This window comes from Pyrgilauda ruficollis, unplaced genomic scaffold, assembly GCF_017590135.1.
Source record: "Pyrgilauda ruficollis isolate IOZ18807 unplaced genomic scaffold, ASM1759013v1 scaffold1, whole genome shotgun sequence".
NCBI classification, from domain to species: Eukaryota; Metazoa; Chordata; class Aves; order Passeriformes; family Passeridae; genus Pyrgilauda; species Pyrgilauda ruficollis.
The window spans coordinates 3,330,454-3,351,855 of NW_024508100.1; the positions used below are offsets into that span (position 1 = coordinate 3,330,454).

General features: G+C 46.0%; 1 protein-coding gene across 1 annotated transcript; it reads right to left on the reverse strand.

Annotated features, from left to right (window-relative positions):
• Nucleotides 1–11,771: 11,771 nt before the first annotated feature.
• Nucleotides 11,772–21,090, reverse strand: LOC121363706 (coiled-coil domain-containing protein 42-like). Its single transcript, XM_041486329.1, has 6 exons — nt 20,960–21,090; nt 14,171–14,276; nt 13,948–14,052; nt 13,219–13,416; nt 12,241–12,462; nt 11,772–11,960 (listed from the first exon to the last, which is right to left on the reverse strand). The coding sequence occupies exons 1-6, from the start codon at nt 21,088–21,090 to the stop codon at nt 11,772–11,774; spliced, it is 951 nt and encodes a 316-aa protein (XP_041342263.1).
• Nucleotides 21,091–21,402: the final 312 nt, after the last annotated feature.

Here is a 21,402-nt window from a genome sequence, read left to right on the forward strand (position 1 = left end):
GGTGGATTATTTTGATGCTGTGTTTCTTTCTGAGTTTGATGTTTGTCCCCCATGAGCACGTAAGTATGGTGGGATCTGCAGGTTCTGCAGGTTTTCTCACCTTATAGGTAGGTGAGTAGGTATTTGTTGTCAACTATCACCCAACCCACAAATGCCTTTCCTTGCTGCCTCTCAGAAACCACATCTGAGCCTTGTACAGTGTCTTGCAGTGATATCTCTGACATGCTCTGACTGCAGAAACAATTCTGTCCTTTCTGGAGCTGAATGTGGCTCCGCATCCACTGCCAAGCTCTACACAAATCTTCCTCCAGCATTAATTCCACTAGAAAATACAATTTTCTGTCTGCTGTCAAGTTAGGAAAGTTTTACCATGGTTTTGTCAGGAAAGTCTTTTCCTTCCAGCCATGGACTCTATCCATTGCCAACCACCCTGCCCTATCCCATCCAGGCAGTTCTCTCCAGATCAGGAAAGATAAGCAATGCTCACAACTGGAATACTTGGGTTTTTTTTTAATGCTCTATAGTTGCCAAAAAAAACTCTCCATGAGATAGAGTCAAAAAAATCACTAACAGAGTGAGTTATGCTCTGATTGCTGCATTCCTCTCTGCTTTCCCTGGGGCTTGCTTGCTGCACAGCCCTTCGAGGAAGGGTTCTGCATGCTGAGTTTGTTTGTGTACCCTTTTCAGGATTTAACTCTAGCAACACCTTAAGGCAGCTCACGAATGAATGGGTGGATTAACGAATACAAAATATGAGCAAACAGAGTGCTCAGCACAGCTCCTCATTTGCTTTATCCCACACTTGTTGGGCCAAGCTGAGGGCAGGGGTGTGCATTTGTGACCCACTAGGCTCATGCTGTATGAAAGCAGCATGGGTTTTGAATTCCATGGGTTTTGAATTCCCCACAGTTTCATTTTACTGAGTTTTTCCTCACCTCTCTTTGCCTGAACCAAAAGGAAAATCAAAACCTCTCTCATGATCATGATGTTCTCTTTTCTTCATCCCCCTTAGTCCCCTCGGCCCCTCTCCAAGGAATTTGGCCAGCACCCTGAGTTGCTGGCTATATGAGGCCACTCTACTCATCCCACTCACATTTTCTGCCTTTAGTCTCCACCTCATTCCCTTCCCTCACCTCTATTTGTTTTCCCAACTGATGAAAACAAGGAGCAAAGCTTTTCCTCACCTGCAACTTTTTCCTGGTTAAAGCAGTCACTGAAAACACTTTGCATGACCTGCATTAATCAGAGCTTCTCACGTCATCATATTCAGCTTTTTCATTCCTGTGGCTTTAGTCACTTTTTCAATAATTGCTGCACCCCTTTACATGTATAGAGACTTGGCTTACTGGTTCATTCATTCCCCAACCATCTTAATGGGGTTTTTTTATGCTGTAGTGCAGTCTGGGCCACGCTTTGCCTCTCTGGGGTGACATGATGAAGGACCCACACAGTCTCACCGCTGTTGGCATCTCACTCTCAGCTCCCCTGGGAACTTCCAGCCATACAGGGGCTTTTTGAACAATAAATTGTATTTTAGTGTCTTGAAAGGCCATCCTATGGAGAGATGTCCCAGGTGTTTCTCTCTTTCACAGGCCTAATGTCCTGTGCTGGACCAATCTTATGACTCTATATTCATTGTATTTTATGGACATCTCCTACTAAAGTAATGATTTAAAGCCTAAGGATTGAGATCACTCCTCCATCCCTTCAGCAGGCTCAATACAGGTTTCATGTTTATAAAACCTCATTGTTGCTCTAGCATCAAGCAAATACTAAAATTTACTTTGTGCTGGGTAAGAATAGCCTGATACCACATGGATGTGACAGTCACTCCCCTGTCATGGCAAGGTGACCCCCTTAGCACTCTAATGCACCTAAACATGACACCATTCTTCTACAAACAGCTCCAGGACCTGACTGGAAAAGCATCTGCTTCCTGCTGCCCTTCAGCCTTGCTGCCACATCTCCATGCTGTGCCCAGGCTGCCAGCTGGGGTGAGTGGCTGAAACAGAACCTGGAAGCTGGGACCCTGTGGGACAGATCCCTTGGGAATACTCATGCCAGGCACTTAGTACTTCTGCTGCAAGGAAGTGACTTTTGATGTGTTTCACAACAAAAACTTGCATCTCTCCATCAGCTGACCACATCCCCTAGCTCCCATTCTTGCTTCCAGCTCTTTATTTGCCCCAAATAACTTCCATGGCTGGCAGGGGAAAGGTGGGACAGCTGTGAAAAGCAAATCCCCGTGGCACACTGAGAGGATGCAGAGCTGTTAGCACTGCCAGGAGCTCATTTCTGCAGACTGTGCCCACTCCCTGCTATTTATTAATTAATAAATGGGTCTGCCAATTTATTAATTAAAACCTGTGTTCTGCAGAAAATACTGGCCTTGCAGCTGGGATTGGGTGCTGTGTCCGACCCAGGCAAGGGCCCTGCTGCCCCACACAGCCCAGCTGCCCTGGCAGTGGACACTTGCTGAAGCAGAGAGGTGGATTACCTGGTCTAAGAATGAAATTGCAGCTCACCTCTCTCCAGGGCTGGTTTACAGGGACAAATCCTCCTTTCAATGCTTTTTTGTTTTTAATGGGTCATGAAAACAGTTCATGTCCTCTGAAGTATGAGGGTAGTTGTAACCTCAAAGAATGACATATTAGTTTTCCATTAAACACCTTTATGTGCTACTTTTAGGAATGGACAGTACAACCTATATAAAAACTTAAACTGCACAAACATCAACTTTCAGAGTGGAAAGAGGACAAGTTTCTGAGCGCACCACAAGCCAGAAAAACACTCTCAAATTAAATGGAAAGACACTGGATTATGCAAGCCCTTGGGAATATCCTGGATATCCAGTCACCACAGGGTAAAAATGAATTGGAACTGAGATAAATTTTACCTACTCAATAAAGATCAGTCAAATGAACTCCTGAAATAATTCTGGACTTTGAACATGGGATGATTAGAACCAAAGCAAGCATTTTATGCCCCAAAGCTCATTTCCTTCAGCCAACAGATTTTCTGAGCCCAGGAGCAGAGTTGTATCTGTAGTGTCAGTGGCTTTGCTAGTAGCAGTTGGGTTAAGAATCCATTTCTTGAGAAAACAGCAAAAAATTTCGAGCTGATAAAAAATTCCTCCTTATGAAAAAAGTACCTTTAGCAACAGCAAAAGAAGCTCTGAAGATCAAAACAGTGGTTTAGGAGCATCATCTGGGATGAAGGAACTCTGAGTTGTCTGAGGATTCTAAGATTTGCAAAGCTGAACTAATTGAGGTATGTGACAGCACAGAGAGGCAAATCACTGTCACTCCAGTGGGCACAGGGAGGTTACCTGAGGTGTTGGAGTGCCTGAAACTGTCACTGGCAGAGGACAGAATACAGTTCACAACCCTGCATTTTTACCCATTAAATAGAGCAGTCATGCTACTACCCTGGCTCTCTCTAGTATGATAATTAGACTGTGATATTTGCTGGTGGACCTGACTTCAAGAAGGAAAATAAATCCCATGTTTCCAGTTGTAACTACTGGCAATCTGGGATCCAAGCAGGAACCCCTTAGCAAAGCATCTTCCTACAAACCAAGCAAGAATGCTCCCACCAAGTATGTTTAACCAGTGTTCAGGGACTGTATAAAACAAAAATTAGAAACTTAACCAAGGCAAACAAAATGAATGGCAGGCAGAAAATAAAAACAAATATGAAGGCTTAATTTTACATATCACTGGAAAATTCCACGAGCTCAAATGTCAAGATCTTTGTATAAATTCAGTGTAAGCAACAAGGGGCTGATTTTCAAGGCTGCTCGCTCTGTTTTTACCATTGCCATTTGAGCATCTTTTATTTGGTTTAAAACTAGGACACTAAGAATATAATAAGCCCATGAAATTAATTCTGACTGGATTTGATATATTAGAAAATATACCTGCTGGAGACAAAAACCTGTTTTATTACAGCAGAATGACATTAATTTTATTTTAATGCACACACACCCCAGTGCCTTGCTGAGCCCCAGAGCAGGAGGTGAGTTAATGCCAGTTCTGATGCACCCAGGGACGCAGGCTATTATACAACTTTTTACACCATGTGAACCAAATTCACCAGCCACAGAATAGGTCATAGAAATTGTTTGGTTTGGAAGGGGCCTTTAAAGGCCATCTCCAACCCCAGCAATCAAATTCAGTTCTGTGTCTCTTCTTCCTTACTGACACATTACTGGTAGTCACAAAGCAAATTTTTGGGTTGTTCTGACAGAAATGAGCTTTACCAGGGCTGCCTACCTCTCTGAAGCACCACAGATCAGTTCCTGTCTGAGATGCATCCAAAGGAGAGGAGTACAGGCACAGGGAAATTGGATGAGAATTTCCTGGTGTTAGTCTTTCTAATATAAATTACAACAATTTGAAAAATCCTGAGCAATTGATGCAATTCTCAAATCAGACTTTTGGCTCAGGGAACTTGCTAGCTTTGCAGAAAACAAAAGAATAAGATAAAACCTTCAAAAACTCATGAGGCCAAAAAAACAGCAATAGCTCATGCTATGTCTGTGGATATGAAGTGGCCCACACTTCAGTGTGTAAAACCAGCTGTGTCTGCTCTATCAACATTCATTGAAGGAATCATAGGAAGTAATAATGGGAGAAAAGTTTCCTATCTCCCATTCAAGGCAGAGATTATTTAATAATATTTAGCTTAAACAAGTTTACACACATTTATGTGGTTTTTTTTCCCCAGTTTGAAAACAAGCCCAGAAAATTTCATCCCAAAAGCTGAAAATTGTAACAAATTGCTACCCAAGTTAGAATGAAAACAATTATACGTTATCTTTGTTATGTTAATTTACAGCTACTATTCCCTTAGGCTAGGAGAATGCCAGACTCTTGTCTCTTATCAGTCTTTCCCCAGGACAAGAGGTTCCTGTGGTCCTTCATGTTTAGATATCATGCAAAAGTGATGCTGTGAATTTTGGTCCAATTTTGAAATCCTGTGTCTTCCTGTAACAGGCTTTAGAAGAGCAAGAGCCACCAGACTGACACTGCATAAAAGTTGTCTTTCCCTGAATCCATGAGCCTTGAGTAGATGTGTAGGCACATCGAGGCATGGTGAGGAGCTGCATACAGAGAGGAAAACTGCACCAGTCAGAAGCATACAACATGTTATGGATCAGCTATATACTTTATATTAACATTTTAACAAATAGATCTTGTGACATGAACTGCAAATGTTGGGACCCAGGACATTCCTCTGGCTGCCCTGGGTGATTCGAGACCCTGGCAAGGAGCTCAGAGATCTTGATACGGAGTCAAAGACACCTGTGCCTTCGATTTTAGTCCATAGAAAAAATTACCAACTTTGTGTGAAGATTTGCAAGCCACAAGAGTTTGAGTAGAATGATAGTTAATTTGTCACAGGGTGAAAAAGTAGAATTTTGGGGTTTTAGAATGGGGGTTCAAGAGGCAAGATGGAGGAATCTGAGCATATCCTGTCCTTCTTCTCTGTCTTCTTGCCTTACATCTTCTGCTGTGATGGTGATACTTCTTGATTGGTTTAGAGTAGAGACAGACTGTCTAACACAGGTGATAGGTATTAGAAAATTATTGTAAATAAAGTACACATAGTTCTTAGTATAAAAATTAACATCAACCGAAAGGCGAGCACTGTGCCACAACCAGACCTGCAGGACAGAGCTCAGCAGGTCAGAGAAAGAATGTAACAGATAAAAAAAATAAACAACCTTAAAAAACAGAACCGACAAATCTCAACTTCCTCTTCGGTCGCAGGGCTGGGAAAAAAGAGACTTTCTAATATCTCAGGGGTCATCACAACCACTGAAACCCAAAGTGCAATGAGGGAAAAAGGGAGCTGGTTGAATCTGCCCAAGGTACCACGTTCATGGAGAAAAGCAAATTCTAGTTTATCACAACCCTACTGGTGCACTCCCAAAGGCTTACCCACATCACCCTTCCCTGAGGGAATTTTCCCATGCACATCATCTGGGCTCCTCTCTCCTTGTCCACCAGAAGCCTCCTGTTCCACCTTCACTGGCAGCAGCAGAAGCACTTCACACCTCTAGATTTGCTCCAGGTGGAGGGTGTAACAGGGATGCACAGCCCCAAACCCACCTCAGCCCTTTGCCCATCACCTGACACCCAGCAGAGGCAAAAATGCTCTGGGTTCACAGTCTTGAAGGCATTTCTCCCCCAGAAGCTCCCACCAGGTGTTTCTAATCTCTTCCTTTCCTCACTGTGCACTTTATGTGCACACATTTGTATTCATGAAAAATGAATCAAAGTGTCTGCATCAAGCAAGGCACAAGTGAGAGGCCTGGGAGTGGGGAGAGAAGGGCAGGTGTGGAGCAAGACTGCAGTGCCTCAGCAGCCAAGGGGGCAGAGATTGAGTGGTGACTTGGACATCTGTTATTCAGCAGTGTGGCTTCCTCCTGAATCTGCAATTTACTTGGTGTTGTGTGGGAATTCCCACAGGACACATTTTGAAAGGGTTAGTGAACAAGTGTGAGCAGCTGTATACGCTCACTTTGAAAGATTATCCTTTCCTCTCCAGGACTTTACACATATTTAGATTTAACTCTATCTCATCATCAACTCTCTGCTATACAAGCATCCCTCTCTGGCTTTAAATAACCCTTGGCTGTTACATAAACACTGGGCTGATTTTTTTGCAAGCAATTTAACTTGTTTCCCCCCCTTTTCCCCTACCTTTTGAACACAAGAGAGTTACCCCCTATTGTGCAGCTTCTCAGCAGGTGCCTGGCTCCATCTGTTTGCAAACCCACATTCACAAAATCCAGCCCACATGCACTCAGCATTGCTCCAGCCAACACCTCATGCAGTCTCTATGCTGAGTATTCTTTCCAGCTGCTCCCCCTTCCCCTAAGCTGAAGCATAGTCTTTCTTCTCCCCTTCACAAGGAGCTCTTGGTGCAAACTCGTCAACCAATAACTCTTACTGCTGGTTGCCCCTGAGTAGCTGTGTTGCCAAATTGACAGCCAGCTATTGCTGATCCAAAGCATGTCTCTCAGCTAGCCATCAGAGACGTTCAGATGAAGTTTCTCCACCCAGTCCTCAATGCCAGATGAAGGGTTTGGTTGTTTTATTTATCCTCATTTCAACTACCTACCCAGGACCACCAGGACCTTCAGCTGTGATAATGCCACAATAATGGCAGCATTTGGAACTACACACATATTAAAAGCAAGGAATGGACACTTAAAATTTACCTATTTTTTTCACACTGCTGTAATCACACATGTGTCTCTGTGTGTCTCAACAACAAAATATCAAACTCTAGACATTTTGAATAGTATAGACTATTTCAGTTGAAAGAGACCTTCAACAACCATCTAGTTCAAGTGCCTCACCAATTCAGAGCTGATATCTGATTAGGCGCTTCTTTTTTTTCCTTGAAAGCCACTTGAACAAAATTTATGGCATTGTACTCTCTGCTACACTCTGATCTTGCAAATACTTCACAGCCAGGTCCAAGAACACTGCAATTCCCATCCCCATTCAGTATGTGCTGTGCCCACAGCAGACTGAATTTCATACAATCATAGAATAGTTCAGGTTGGAAGGGACCTTAAAGATCATCTAATTCCACTCCCCAGATACGGGCAGGGACACATTCCACAAGACCAGGTTGCTCAAGGCTCCATCCAGCCTAGCCTTGAACACTTTCAGGGATGGTACATCCACAGCTTCTCCAGGCAACCCATTCCAGTGCCTCACCACCCTCACAATAAAGAATTTCTTCTAAAATTTAATCTAAACCTGCTCTCTGTCAAAGGCATTCTCCTTTGTCCTATCATGCCATGGCCCTATCAAAAGTCCCTCTCCAGCTCTCCTGGAGACCCTTTAGGTACTGGAAGATGCTGTAACATCTCCCCAGAGCCTTCTCCAGGCTGAACAACCCCCTGCTCTCTCAGCCTGTCTCTATAGCAGAGGTGTTCCAGCCCTTGAAGCATCCTTGTGACCTCTTTTAGAACTTGCTCCAGCAGGTCCGTGTCCTTCTTATGTTGGGGGATGCCAGAGCTGGATCCCACCTGAGATCCAGGTGGGAATTCAGCCGAGTGGAGTAGAGGGGAAGAATCAAATTGGGCTGTACATTTGTGGACATAAAATCAGCATTTTGTAGGAGCTGTGGAAGGTGAGATCCTGGCAGAGGACAAGCCCAGTGTTCCACATTTAATCCAATAGCTGTGGGTGTTGCAGGGCACAAAAAGAGATGTTTCACCCTGAATGCAGGATAGCCCCCAGGAATCCCAGACCTTTGGGACAGGTACAGCTGTAGCAGGGCACTGAGACCATCCTGCCCTGAAGCCCAGGATGTAACATGAGATAAACATCACATAATCACAGTAACCGTGGGAATTTGTCCTGATTTACTCACATGAAGTGACTGGGCTGCACTTGCACTGGCTGCAATTCCATATAACGGTGGAGGATTTGCTGCACACCAGGGTTTGAGCTCCTGATGAAAGAATGACCCCAAGGCCAGCCTGGGAACAGCACAGTCTGTTGGTCTTTAATTTGTACACAACCCAGTGCCACACAGCACGAGGAAGGAGAGTGGATCCCAGTGGCTGCCTGCCCCCATGAGAAAGATCTGCCTGAGGAATAATCACACGAATATTCTCAAATTTTAAACCAAATTCTAAACAGGAGTCATCCTGTCTCCCTCACACACATCTATCATTTCATTTAATTTTTACTATTTTTTCTTCTGCAAAATATACAATAAGGCAAAAAAGTTATAGAAAGAGGTTTTCCTTAAGAGACCAATGCTGTGTCATTTCCTAGATTGCATTCCTTTCTTTCTCTGTCCTATTTCAGAGAAAGCCACTTTCTTATCCCTGCTGCTGCCAATGTCCTACTTACAAGAGAATGAATCCAAAATAAACTAATTAATTCCAGTGAAGATACATTGGAATTGTTTCAATATAATTCCAAGAACAAATTTTCCCTGATACTCCTTAACCGCTGAATGGATTCCTGTTATGCACTCAGATTTCAGTTTCAGCCTGTGTCCAGAACCCTTAGTAGCCCAATTAATGTCAAAAAAACTCAGTTATACTAGAATTTAAAGAAGAAACAAAGGCCTTGCACTGCCTTGTCTTAGTTAAGAGTTGGTGTTCACCTGAAAAACAGTGTAGAGCTTTTAATTCCTTCAAATTTTTAATTTAAAAAGAGGCATTAATGAATTAATAAAAAAACCTAAATAAAAAACCCACAAACAACCAAAAAAAAAAAAACAAAACAAAAAAAAAAGGAAATAAAAAAGAAATCCCAAGCCACCAAACCAAAACAAACAAAAAAATAAGATTCTCTATAACAGCCTTGGATTTCATCTTTCTTTCCCAGCTCATGGCAGTGTGATGTGGAGAGATGAAGGCAACTGCTCCAGGCTCATGTGAGGATAGTGAAAGAAACATTATTGTTTGAGATATAAAGTTCTACATTTCTGTATCCTCATTTTAAAAGCATAGCTATAAAATGAAAACTTTTCCATAATAGTTATATTCCCAACTAAGAGGATGTTAATTAAAGGCTTTAATTTGTTGGTTTTAACCTTTATCATGAAAATACATTTTAAAAAAATCAAAGGTAATAATCCACACGACCATTCAATCTAATGCATTCAATTTATATGATTCTGAAATTTCCTGTAAGAATATTCAAACATGTTATAAATTCCTGTGTTGGCACAAGGCTCTGAAGACCTCATTTAGTTCTCTTGTGTAAAAGATTAGGTACTGAAATTTGTCACACTTTTTATTTATGAGCACAATGCACTGCAAAGCACACAGGTTACCAGCAACAGCTGCATTTCAGCCCCATGTGATCCCTATGGAAATTGGGATTGCTTAGAAGGACATGTACCAACACACAAAGAGGATTTTTTCTTCCTAATTACCCATCCGCATGCGGGAAGGCAGGGTGTGTATATCAGTAAATCTCTGAAGTTTGGAGGAGAGGTAATACCCAGGATTAAAACTGTTAGAGACACGTTATTTCTTGCCATACAATGTGGAAATATCAAAGTTCACACCCTGTTTTTTTGGAAGATCAAACCAAGTGGATGGCAGAACCTGCCTGGCTAAAAAGAGCCAGTTTGGGATTCATGCTCACTCACATGCTCACTACACTGAAGAACTTGAACTGCTTTTTTAACACCAATCTTTAATTCTTCCAAATTATCTCTAGGCCATGACCTAAAAAAGCCAGCAATTGCAAGGACACTGCACCACGGTGAGGATGGGGAAAGTGGAAACATCCCTCTGAACAAGTCACCACAGTGAGGATGAGGAAGATGGAAACATCCCTCTGAATGAGTGGTGGGTGTTTTGGGACATGCCCTCAAAGCTTATTCCCTGATTTCCAGCCCTGCTCGTCCCAAATCCCACTCAAAGCCAGGAGACAGCTGAGCATCACACACAGCATTTCTGCATTGAACTGTGCAACCTTTCCCTTTCTGTCTCAGAGAGTTTTATTTCCTCTTCTTCCCCCAGCTCAGGACAGAAGAGCAGGGAGCAAGAGTATGTGATCAATGGCCTCTTGCCTCAAAATCTGTAAGCTTATGTCATTGAGGCCTTGGTGCATAAAAAATTTCTCCCCGAAAGACTGTGGAGCCTGACTGACCACCAAAGTGTGTCCCCAGAGCCACTGTTAGTCCTCTTGTTTTGCATTCATCTTGGTGGCACACATGATGAGCAGCAAAATGCTCAGCTTTGGCTGGTTCATCTGTCACCTATATCCATTCTCCACACTTTCCCTAAGATCTTAGGGGGAAGGTGAGCTTTAGTCCATAACACATGGCTGTGCAGAGAAATCCACATCCATGGAAGTGCTGGGTGTGGTGGTGGGAACTCTCTGAAGCTCTTCTGAAGCACAGTCTCCCCACCTCGTTGTGACGTGTCTCTCAAATATCTAAGAGCTTAGGTTGAGTGGGATGTCCAAATGTGAACATTAGTACTGATTGAAACCATACTCCTGTCCCAGCCTGCTCTCACAATCTTGCCAGCCTTGCAGGAACACTGTGTCATGCAACCAGAATTCTAAGGAAGGCCTCCAGTGCTGTCTGGGGTGAAGCTGTGGGATGGAGTTGCTCTGATGTGTCCAATCTTCCCAGGAAATGAAGAGACACCTTTATTATTTATTTTAGTCTAGTGTATCTGTAGGGTTCTCTTGTCCTCCTTTTTCCCTTCCCAACCCACTGAACCTTCACTGGCAAGACAGGTCATGCTGCTATGTCCCTTTTGTCTTCAGAGGTGTAGCAACCCTCTGGTGCTTCTGCATCTCCTGCATAGAACTGGATGTCTTTAAGGTGTTGGATAAACTGCTGTATCTAGGGTGGAAAAGAGAGATGGCAGAGCTCAGGGCAGGGATGGGAACAGGAGTCACAGGGAGGCCTGTTGGCCCTTTCAGATGGCAAATGTCACCAATGAAACAGAGCAGCAGGAAAAGGCATTTGCCTTGCTGGATGTGCACCACCAGAATGGACTTTTGTGGGTGAGCCTGAGTTCAGGGCAAGGGTGAATAAACCCAGTGCTGGCCATGGCTTGATCTGCATCCCCTGCATCCCCTGCCTCAGCCTGCCTGGCTCCCACTCCTGCCAGGCAAGGACCCTGCCCTACCTCCTCAGAAGAGTCAGGTTTGCCTGGTGTGCCCTGCCCCTGCCCCATGCCTGAGAGAGCCCCAGTGAAAAGGAAGGTGTCTGTAGGCTCTGTGGGCTCTCCCCTCCCTTGGGGCAGTGGAGACTTGTTACTGCTCCTCCTCCTGGCTTGGCTTTACCATGTTCAGCTGTCTGCAGCTGTTACACTCCAACACATTCCACTCTGCTTGCAGCCGTGTGTTGGTGGACTGGAAAAGGTTGTGGATGGCCAGCTTGATAGTCCACAGCTTCCCGGTTTTCTTGGAAGTCCTGTCCTGGATGTCAGCCCAGTGAGCCTCCTGGAGGAGAGGGCACATGCAGCATGGGGACATACCCTAGCAAAGGTCATGCTTCAGCACCAGAGACCCTGGCTTGGAGACCCTAAGTTTCATACTCCAGACTAGTCTGCCATTCTTCCTTCTCCAACACCATGGAGGGGGATGAAATTAGGAATCTCTTCCAGTCTCAGAGACTGTTCCTGGACTCTGCTGTGACCCCATTGCTGAAGGATGAGCCATCAGCCAGCCTTGACAGAGCCAGGCTTGGAGATCTTCCCCTGTCCACCCCAGAATTCCTTACCCAGAGGGGGATGTCACTTTGAGCCTGATAAAAACGTAGTTTGAGCTGCACCAGCTCATTTTTGTACTGAAGAATCTCAGCTTCTTTCTGTGCTTTGTACTGCTCCAGGAACATATTGTCTTGCTCAGTCAGTTGCTTGTGCCCCTGTTGTGACTGCAGAAGGTCCTTCCGTGTCCTCACCAGCAACTTGTACTCTGCAGTGACTTCTGAGATGTCCTCAAACTGCAGCACAGGGTTCCTGGTGTTAGTGACTCTTTGCCCTTCTCTCACCAGCTTGCAGCTCTCGTGTCATTTGGCACCCTGTCCTTACCTGAGCCAATGCTTCTCCCTCCTGAAAGATCTTCCCACCTTCCCCAGCTCTAGCTGTTCTGGGATTCTGTCCTTCCTCATGAGACTATTGCCCCAGCTGGTTCCTGAGCATTGCCACATTCCCACTGTGCCACACCCACAGCTGTCACTGCCATAAGCAAGGGGATGTACTGCACCTTCTCCCCAGGTGAGCAGTGCTCTGATAAACCACAAAGAACAACTGCAGCATCCAGAGCCACATCCCCAGGACTTGGGAGGCCACAGCTGGGGTAGTTGGAGTGATGTTCTGACATCCTCAAGAGAGAGCACAGCTTTTTGGCAACTGCCTGGGGACACTTTCTGGGCAACTTTTCATTTCTCCCAAACAATTCATCTGACCTGAAACAGTGGCACAAAGGTGTTCCTATTCCCCCCAGCCCTAAGCTTTTCCCACTTTTCATGGTTTTTTCTTTGCTTTTCTCAATCTTCCACTTGCTGTTCTGATTCTCCTACTGTAACTCTGCTCCCTGTGGCTCACTTTGATTGTAGGTTGTTTTTTCCATCCCATCTGAGGTCTCTGCGTTTGAGCAAGTGTCCAGTGTCCTGGACTTGCCCTATCTTTTCTAGTTTTAACATTTATCTAAGGCTCTCCCCAAGGCTGTAATCTGTCTCACTTATGTCCAAACTCACCTGTGAGACCTCCACCACATCCTCCAGGTATTTCTTGAAGATGGAGTACTTCTGCACTTTTTTGTAGAGTTTCCGGTGTTTTTTTCTGAGGGTTTCCAGTTCCATCTTGGCTCTCAAAAGCTCACAATCCTTTTCAATCTGCTCCTCTCTCTGTTTATTTTTTATCTTCAGAGCCTGGATCCGTAACTCTTCATTTTTCTGGTGGTTTCCCCCGGCAGCACACATGCACATGCAGAGAGAAGGAAGGGAAGGAAAGCTAAGATGGAGCTAGATTACCTACCAGCAGTAGTACACATATCTTCAGAGAGGAGAGACCAACACTGGACCACCCTGGGAACATTTCCTCTCCCTGTTTCACAGGGCCATCCCTCTTGCATTGACCCTTTGGTCCTGGAGACCAGTACCTGGGATGGCAGTCTGAATTTCAGACCTGCTTGGATCTGCACCCTGGAGACATCTGGATGTCAGCAGTGGGGATAAGGCTAGCACCTTTCCTGGGGGATATTTTGGGTCTGCAGGAGATCTCACTGGTACAGGACAAGTTCTTTTCCACCCAAGACCTATCAGGGCTTCCCATATCTAGCAAAGACACAAAACCTTGTGCCCTGCCAGTCCTGTTGCTCACAGCTCCAGTCTCAACAGGACACTTGAACAGGAGTGCAGGTCCAAGAATCTCTTCCCCAAGGGAGGGGAGGAGTTGGTGCTGCAGCTCAAGGTCATCTGGTGTACCTGCACAGTCCTTCCAGACCTCTCCACACGGGCTTTCAGCTGGGCCCTCTTGGCATGCAGGTCCCTCCACCGGTCAGCGATGACTTTCATCTTCTCCCTGAAGGCCTGGCAGCACCAGAGTGGGGGTGACATGGCTGCCTGTGCCCAAAATCTGTCACCTGCCTTCCAAAAAGCCTCCAAAAAACATCCCAACCATGAGCCAGCACCCACCCATCTTTCTCACCTCTTCTTTCTCTGCCATGGCCTTTTTCATCTCTCGGGCTTCTTTCTTCTTCTTCAAGAGCTGAAGAAGTGAAGATTGGGAGTCCTCCTCTGTCACTTTGCGTTCCCTGCCACAGGAGTTTTCCTTGAGGCTACACACTGAATCAAGTTCCTTGGCAGGGTGTTGGATTGCTCTGGATGTTGGGTTGTGTCCCGGGTAGGGTGATGGGGCAGAGCCCCCCAACACCATCTCAGATCCCATCTGGCAGCATGGCATCCCCACCCTCCCCACAGGCATCCCCCTGGCAAAGCAAAGGGGTGTTACAGGGAGGAACAGAGCTGGGGAAGGGGTTACAAGAGGAGGCAGAAATGATGGACATAAGGATGGGATCTTCCCATGGTGAGGGACAGAGGGATGGAGAAGGCTGGAGAAAAGGATGCAGGCTGGTGGAAGAACCCCCTCACCTGAGGAAGGATGGGAGTTCCACCTTGCACATCCTGAGGAAATGGGCTGACATCTCCTCTTTTCTCCAGGTCTCCATTGCTCCAGCCACCAGGAGGAAGCAGAGAGCCCAGGTCCTGCTAGCACTGCTTCTTTCCCAGCTCAGCTCAGGGCTGCCCCTCACCCTGAGGGCTCAGTGGGAGAGGCACCAGGCAGGGGATGAACCTGGGAGCCTCTTGCCTCTGCTTTCCTGACACCTTCCTTGACCTACGGCCTCTGCAGCCCCGTGGCTTCTCCAGCCCTGGAGAGGCCCTATGGCTACTCCAACCTCTGTGAATGTTTACTTGGCAACTTAATAGTTGCTGGGCAACAGAATGTTTACTCGGAGTCAGGGGGACTGACCACTCTGCCCAGGACCAGGAGTCATTTAATTCCCTTTCTCACATTTCTTCGTGTTCTTCCTCTGCTAAAATTTGACCTCTGCTGGGTGTTTCAGTGCCCCTGACAGCCACATCCCACTGTCCCAGCCCTCAGGGCACAGAGCTTGTTCCTTCTCTCCCCAACACCAGATGGAAACACCATTTACAGGCACACCCTTGGGGATGTTTGACCATTGTACTGCCATGGTGCAGTGCCCTTCCCTCACAGCTCAGCTCACTGAGATCAGCTGCACAGCATTTTCCCTTTCCTAAGCAAAAACATCCCCTGGGCCCATCCTCTGTTGGGCCTGGCAGCTCCTGTGCATGGCTCTAAAAGCAACGGCTGCTCACTTCATAAGACCAACAAATTTCTCCTGCCTGCTCCCTAATGGGTTATTTCAATTCTCCTAATGAAGCAGTGGCAAACTATCACTCCCTGAGGCTGGTTTTCAGTTTCCTACTTGCCTTCTTCCCTTTCCTGAAGCCCAGGCCTTCCTGCAGGAGGGCGCCCAAGCTTTGGTGTGTTGGTGCTGCCTGCCATGCATCAGGCGCATTGATACAGCCAAATTAAACTGATTTAATGACTCCAGCAGCAAAAGCACCAGGGCCATGTGCATGTGCTTCACTTTCAGAGTCTAACAAGGAGAATGCCTCTTCCCTTCAAAAGGAATTTTTTCTCCTGTTAGTTATGATAAAAGCTCAACCTGGAGATGAGCTACAGAGATTGGGCTGAATACTTGAAGGGCTGATAGTCAGATTAGAGGAGTTGCTTCTCCCCGGAGGAACCTGGGAGGAACCTGGGAGGAACCAGCACAAACAGACTCTATCAGCCTGTCCTGCAACATCCTCTTGGTGGTTTTACTCTCACTCATCCCAGGGCAACATCTCTGCCTCCACCAATATTTGCTCCAGTGACAGGAAAAGATGTGTTTGAGGAGAGAAGACATAGGAACAACTGTGGACATCATCTGGACTCCAACACTCTCTACTAGAATTGCAGTGTTTAACCTTTTTTTGCACTAGGGTTGTGGAGTCTGGAAGAGGAAAATTCAGTCTTGGGAGTCTTCAAAATTATTACAGGCTAAAGACCGCACACCAGCATGCTGTGAAGGACAGGCTGTAGCTCCAGCCTCAGCATGGATGACTGGTAGGAATGGTGGTGTTAAGAAACTTTGACCAGTGTCAGATTTTTTTTTTTTATTTAGAAGTCTATAAATCTTCTCTTCTGCCTCCAAAACACCACTTTTGTCTATCTCACCCTTGCAAGCAACCAGCAAAATTAAAAGGCATTGAAGAGACACAGAACATGACTGAGCTGCTGGAGTGGAGCCTGTGCTGTGGACATGGGGGCCGCTGGAATAGGATGTCCCATGCCACCACTGGCTTTGCAAACTTCCCTAAACATCACCTTGTCAGTTTGCTGATCCCATCTGTCCCACAGCTATTAGAGCCACACACTTTCCTCTGAGCTAAAGAAGCTGCTCTGTGCAGGACCCCAGGGTGCCTTCAAAGGACATTTTCCAATTTAAGAAAAAACTTATTCCTTGTTAAAAGCAAGCAAGCAGCATCCCACAAGATGCCCACAGAACCTCAGCCTATTTTATTACCTTCCTAACAGTTTTGTCTGCTCTGGATAACTAAAAGCTCTCCTGACAAGTGGAAAGGTATCTGGATGGAGAGAGCAGGCTGTTCCAAGGACCAGCTGGTTCCCCAAATCCTGGTTCTCTCTCCCATGCCCTCCAGCATCTCACTGAGAAACTTCCCCAACTGGGACACAGTCTACTCTGCCAGGGGCTGCAGGAGAAGCTGCTCACTTGCAGGTGGAGGCATGTCAGGAAAACTGCCAGGCAAGGCATTAAGCAATGACCAACAAGCAAACAAGAGTGCAAAATGCCCACCAGCTGCAGCAGGAGCAGTGTCGAGGAGCCAGCTGATATCCTGCAGCTGCTGTGCATTGCAGTAACCCCAGCTCCTCCTCTGCTTTCCTCTGCCCACATCTTACACCTCCATGGGGCTGTGGCTGGGATTTGGAAATCCAAGAGGTAGGAGTTCTGCCTTGGTTTGCCCTGGTGTGCCATCACAGGCCCCTGGGAATATTTGGCCACAAACAATGACCAGTTGCCCCCACCTGACCCAACTCGTGGCTGGCAGGCAGCATGACAACACATCACCTGCAGTAGTTCTCACCATCACAGCCCCTTCCTGTAGCCAAAATCTCAGCACTGGCAGAGACGATGGATGGAAATCAAGTTCACACGTTCCAGACACATGGTCAAACAGCCTGGGACACCACGCCATGGAGGAACTGGCACGGGGACAGGCTGAGTGGCCACAGCTCTGCTGAGCGCACAAGCCCATCCTCATGGTGGGACCTCCAAGGAGCACCAGTCTGAAATGGGGCAAACCAGGGCCTTCTCTAGTTTGAGTTCTGTAAAAAGAGCAGATTGAGCCAGATTCAGTTGTTTCTGCCATCTCCTCTCCACACCTTTTTTGGGAGGCACATGGACACTTCTAGGGCAGAGAGGAGCCCATGGAGGTTGAGATTTGCTGTTGACCCTGCTTGGAGATGGAAGTCAGAATGAAAAACTCCAGAGATCCCTTCCAGCAGGTCCCCTAAATTATCCTACAATTCTGATAACCCCCCATTAGTCTTCCACCCCATACTGCCACCCTTGGCAGGAAAAGCCCACCCCAGTGAGGACAAGGGCATTTGGCAGCCCTTTCCCACAGTCTGGGCATATGAGGCAGGGCTTTCTTCTCAACCCCTGCTACTTCTAGTCTCATGAATTTTTATCAAACACTAATGATTTAATTTCTTCTCACATATGTAGAAACCTTGCCATGAGTCTGAGCTTTTTGGGAGGGTTGTTTTGGTTTTTTTAAACTTTATAATAATTTTACAAATTCATAAATCAACTCTTCTTCCTTGCTCTGCCTCACACCTCCTGTCTGGGTGTGGCTCTAAACAAATGAGACCCTTGAATGAAAATTCACTTTTTTCTTTTCTTTTTTTTTTTTCTTCAAGAATTGCTCATGTCTCCTCGGCCTCAAATATTTCATGCAGGTTGTGCCATGTATTTCACAAGCTAAGCCAAGCAAAACACCGCCTTCCATATACACAGCAAAAAAAATGTTTTTCAGGCTCAAAGCATTTCTGTCTTTGGCAGAATCTTTTCTCAAAGCATACCAAAGAAAAAGTATGGAAATGAAATACAAAGAGTGGTTAAAATAATATTTTGGGTAGAGATGAGCCCAAACCAAACCCCAGATTAGAAAGCCAGATACCCCCCTAGATACCATGCCTAAAATGAGGAGGTTTGTTGTGATACTTGGAGAATGACTGGAAAGCATTGCAGGTCTCCCACCGAGCTTAATTTCCTAATTGAACTCATAAAAGACTTAACCCCTACCAGTCCTCACAGCTAACACAGATCCTTTTATATTTATACTATAGATTATATTTACCCAGGCTGGCCCTGTGTGGATTAGATGTGGGTGGATGGGCAGATGGGGGTCTGGCATAGCAGAGAAGATCCACAAGGCAAAGGGGCTCTGCTGAACCTGGGCAGGGACCCAAAGCTTCCCTGGACTTCAGTGTGGTTATTTCTGCTATTTGGATCCAGCCCTTCACTGACATGGGCACAAACTGCGGTGTAATTTGGGGTTTCAGACCCAGCATTTAGGATTGGATCCAAAACTAGAATGGAAGAAATTTGGGAAAGAGACTTTTAAGAGTTTAATTTGAAACAGAAAACCCATGAAACTATTTTTGCCCTGGTCTTTAATTGAACTATTTTTTTAATCCCCTAGTATGCCTGGACTCTTCAGGCATCCAGCAGCAATGTCTCAGTATTAAATAGGACACTGTATGCTATAGGAGTGATGAATGACTGACAAACCCAGCTCCCTGTGAACCTGCTGTTCTGGAGAGGTGAACAAACAGCATGTTACAGCTCTGTGTGTGCACTCAGCAGCAGCCACAAGGAAAGCTGACTTTAAGGAAAGCCTATCTTGACAGCAGATTTCAAGAGGATAATTGCACATACTAATCTATAAACTCTCTCAGAATCTGATAATGCAAGTCTTAGAGGCATCTTTGCTTTCTGTATCCCAACAGTGAGTCCATGTATGTGACTGTAAATAGGACAGTTTAATAAAGTGTATTTTACTCTCTAGTTTAATATTTTTATAAATCTTAAAATAACCTTAAAAATATTTGTCCTAGTACTCGACAGGATTTGGGCTTGTTTTTCTATCAATTTAGTGGTTGTAACACAGGTCTTAAAATAGAGGGGGAGGGAGAGTGTTGTTTTGCTCCAGAAGCTGAGTGTGTACCCAGCATGTCAGCCCCATTGTACAGAGCTCCTGCCACCATGAGCCAAAACCATCCCAGCTCCCTCCCAGATAAGGAAGGACAAGTCCTGGGCTCTGGCCACTGCTCTGTTCCATCCTATACTGTGCCAGGGCTGCTCCTGTCTCCTGTCTGATACCCACAGCACACGCATGTGCCCAAATCCTCCCCCATCTTCAATAAGCCAGGTAGCTGCACCTCTGTTCCTAAAACAAGGACTTGGCTAAAATGCTGAATACTCAGTGAAGCACCTGCTGCTAGGCAAAAAGAAACCTCTTGGGCATGAAGGGTCCACAGTGCAGGAGGAAGAACTTATTAAAAATATTTTTTTTTCATGTGAAATATCATGTTTTTAATGTTTCAGGATGTTGAATCCTTGCCTATCACAGCTTGACACTTGTTGGCTGCAGGGCTCACGTCCCACCTCTAACGCATACAGCTCACCCAGCACAATCCCAGCTCTGCCCAACAGTGGTGCCAGCATCTCCCTGCTCCCCTCACCAGATTCTTGCTTCCACTGATGCACGGGGACAGATTCCTGTTCCTCTCAGCCTTCCCAAGCTTTGGGAGCTGCAGGCATCCAGGCTCAAAAGCAAACTCTGGAAGGTAGTTTAGTAGCAGAGAATGCTCCTGGACTCCATCAGCAACATCCTCAGACTCAGTCACCTTTCAAAAAGACAAACTCCATGAACACTGCTCTCATATACATACATGCACACACAAAAACAGTTATTAGCTTAATAGGGTGAGTATCAAAATGCAACAATAAATTATCTGACATCTTTATTGCTTAGAATGACAGATTCAAACAAAGCTAACCCTTTAATTATGTTTATATAATGTAATTTGGCAGAAGTCATAAAGCACCCCTTTGGCAATGCCAGATGAAATATTTTACATTTGCTTGGGCAGCACATTACAAGACTGGAAGCAGTATTTCTGCCCAGTGCTCTGGAGCAGTGACTGCAGTAGTGTGGGTAAGAACAAGGGCACAGAGGTTCTGGTCCTGAGATCAAGGGATCCCAACCCCATATCCCACTCTGTAGAGCTCCCCTTCCCACCTTCACATCCAGGAGAATGGCACCACTGACATTTGCCAAAACAAGACCAAAAGAAAAGGCCCTGCTAATGCCAAGGGCACGAGTGGTGCCTCTGTTTTTGCTGGTGGGGTTTCCTGGGCCCCTCACCTCTCTGCCCACTGCAGCTTCTCTGAGTCCTCCTTCTGTGTACAGAGAGAAGGGGACCCACTTTAAGCCACAAACATTTTGGCTCATGGTCCTTCATGCCTGGGATTTCAGAGAGAGGATGAAGCACCATGAGCTGTTCTGCAACAGGGCAGGGAACAGAGAGCAGTCTCAATGTCCAGATTCCCAGAGCCCATTTTCCCATCACTCCTAAGAATCTTCCCAAGAAAAGTGAGTTCCCACACCAGGCTTGGTGTCTGGGTTCCTCTGTAGGAAACTCCCCAAAGATCCCACATTTCAAGCTCCATGGCTCTGTTCTCCACGGGGGAACTAGAAATGCTTGTTGCCTGTTTCAAAAGGATGCAAATAAACACAGCCCTCCCTCCCAGAACAGGTCCCATGGAGCTGCCCCTACACTGTCAGCACATCAGGAACGTAGATGGAGATGAAGTTAGAACAAAGCCCCTTGAGATCCAGGACAGCCACTTTGCTGGCAACAGACTGATTCTCCTTCCCAAGGGATTTTCCATAAGTCACCACCACCATGCTGGGAATCTCAGTTCACTCTCAGCCCTCTGAAATCCACATGCCTGCTCTGACCATGGCCACCTACTCCAACATATCTAAATGCTTCACCGCCAAGGACCACCTCGGCCTTGAGGGTCTTCTAGAGAGGCTTCTCTGACTTGGTTCTGCTGCTACAGTGGTAGCACAAAATTGATTTTCATAAGCAATTGCAGCACAGTAGAATCCAGTGCAGGGAGAATGTGGCTGCGTCTTTCTGCAGCCAGTGGCATGGAAAGCTGCATTCACAGTGTGCTGGAGCAGCCAGAATAAACTTACGGTTGCCCTACTTTG

Bases quoted from the DNA above. Each gene is read 5' to 3' on its own strand.
- LOC121363706 (XM_041486329.1), bottom strand. From the start codon at position 21,090: ATGGTGGTGGTGACTTATGGAAAATCCCTTGGGAAGGAGAATCAGTCT. The intron at 13,417-13,947 runs GTACACCAGATG...GGAAACCACCAG, and splicing joins GGTCTGGAAGGACTGTGCAG to AAAAATGAAGAGTTACGGAT. The intron at 12,463-13,218 runs GTGAGTTTGGAC...CCTGTGCTGCAG, and splicing joins ATGTGGTGGAGGTCTCACAG to TTTGAGGACATCTCAGAAGT.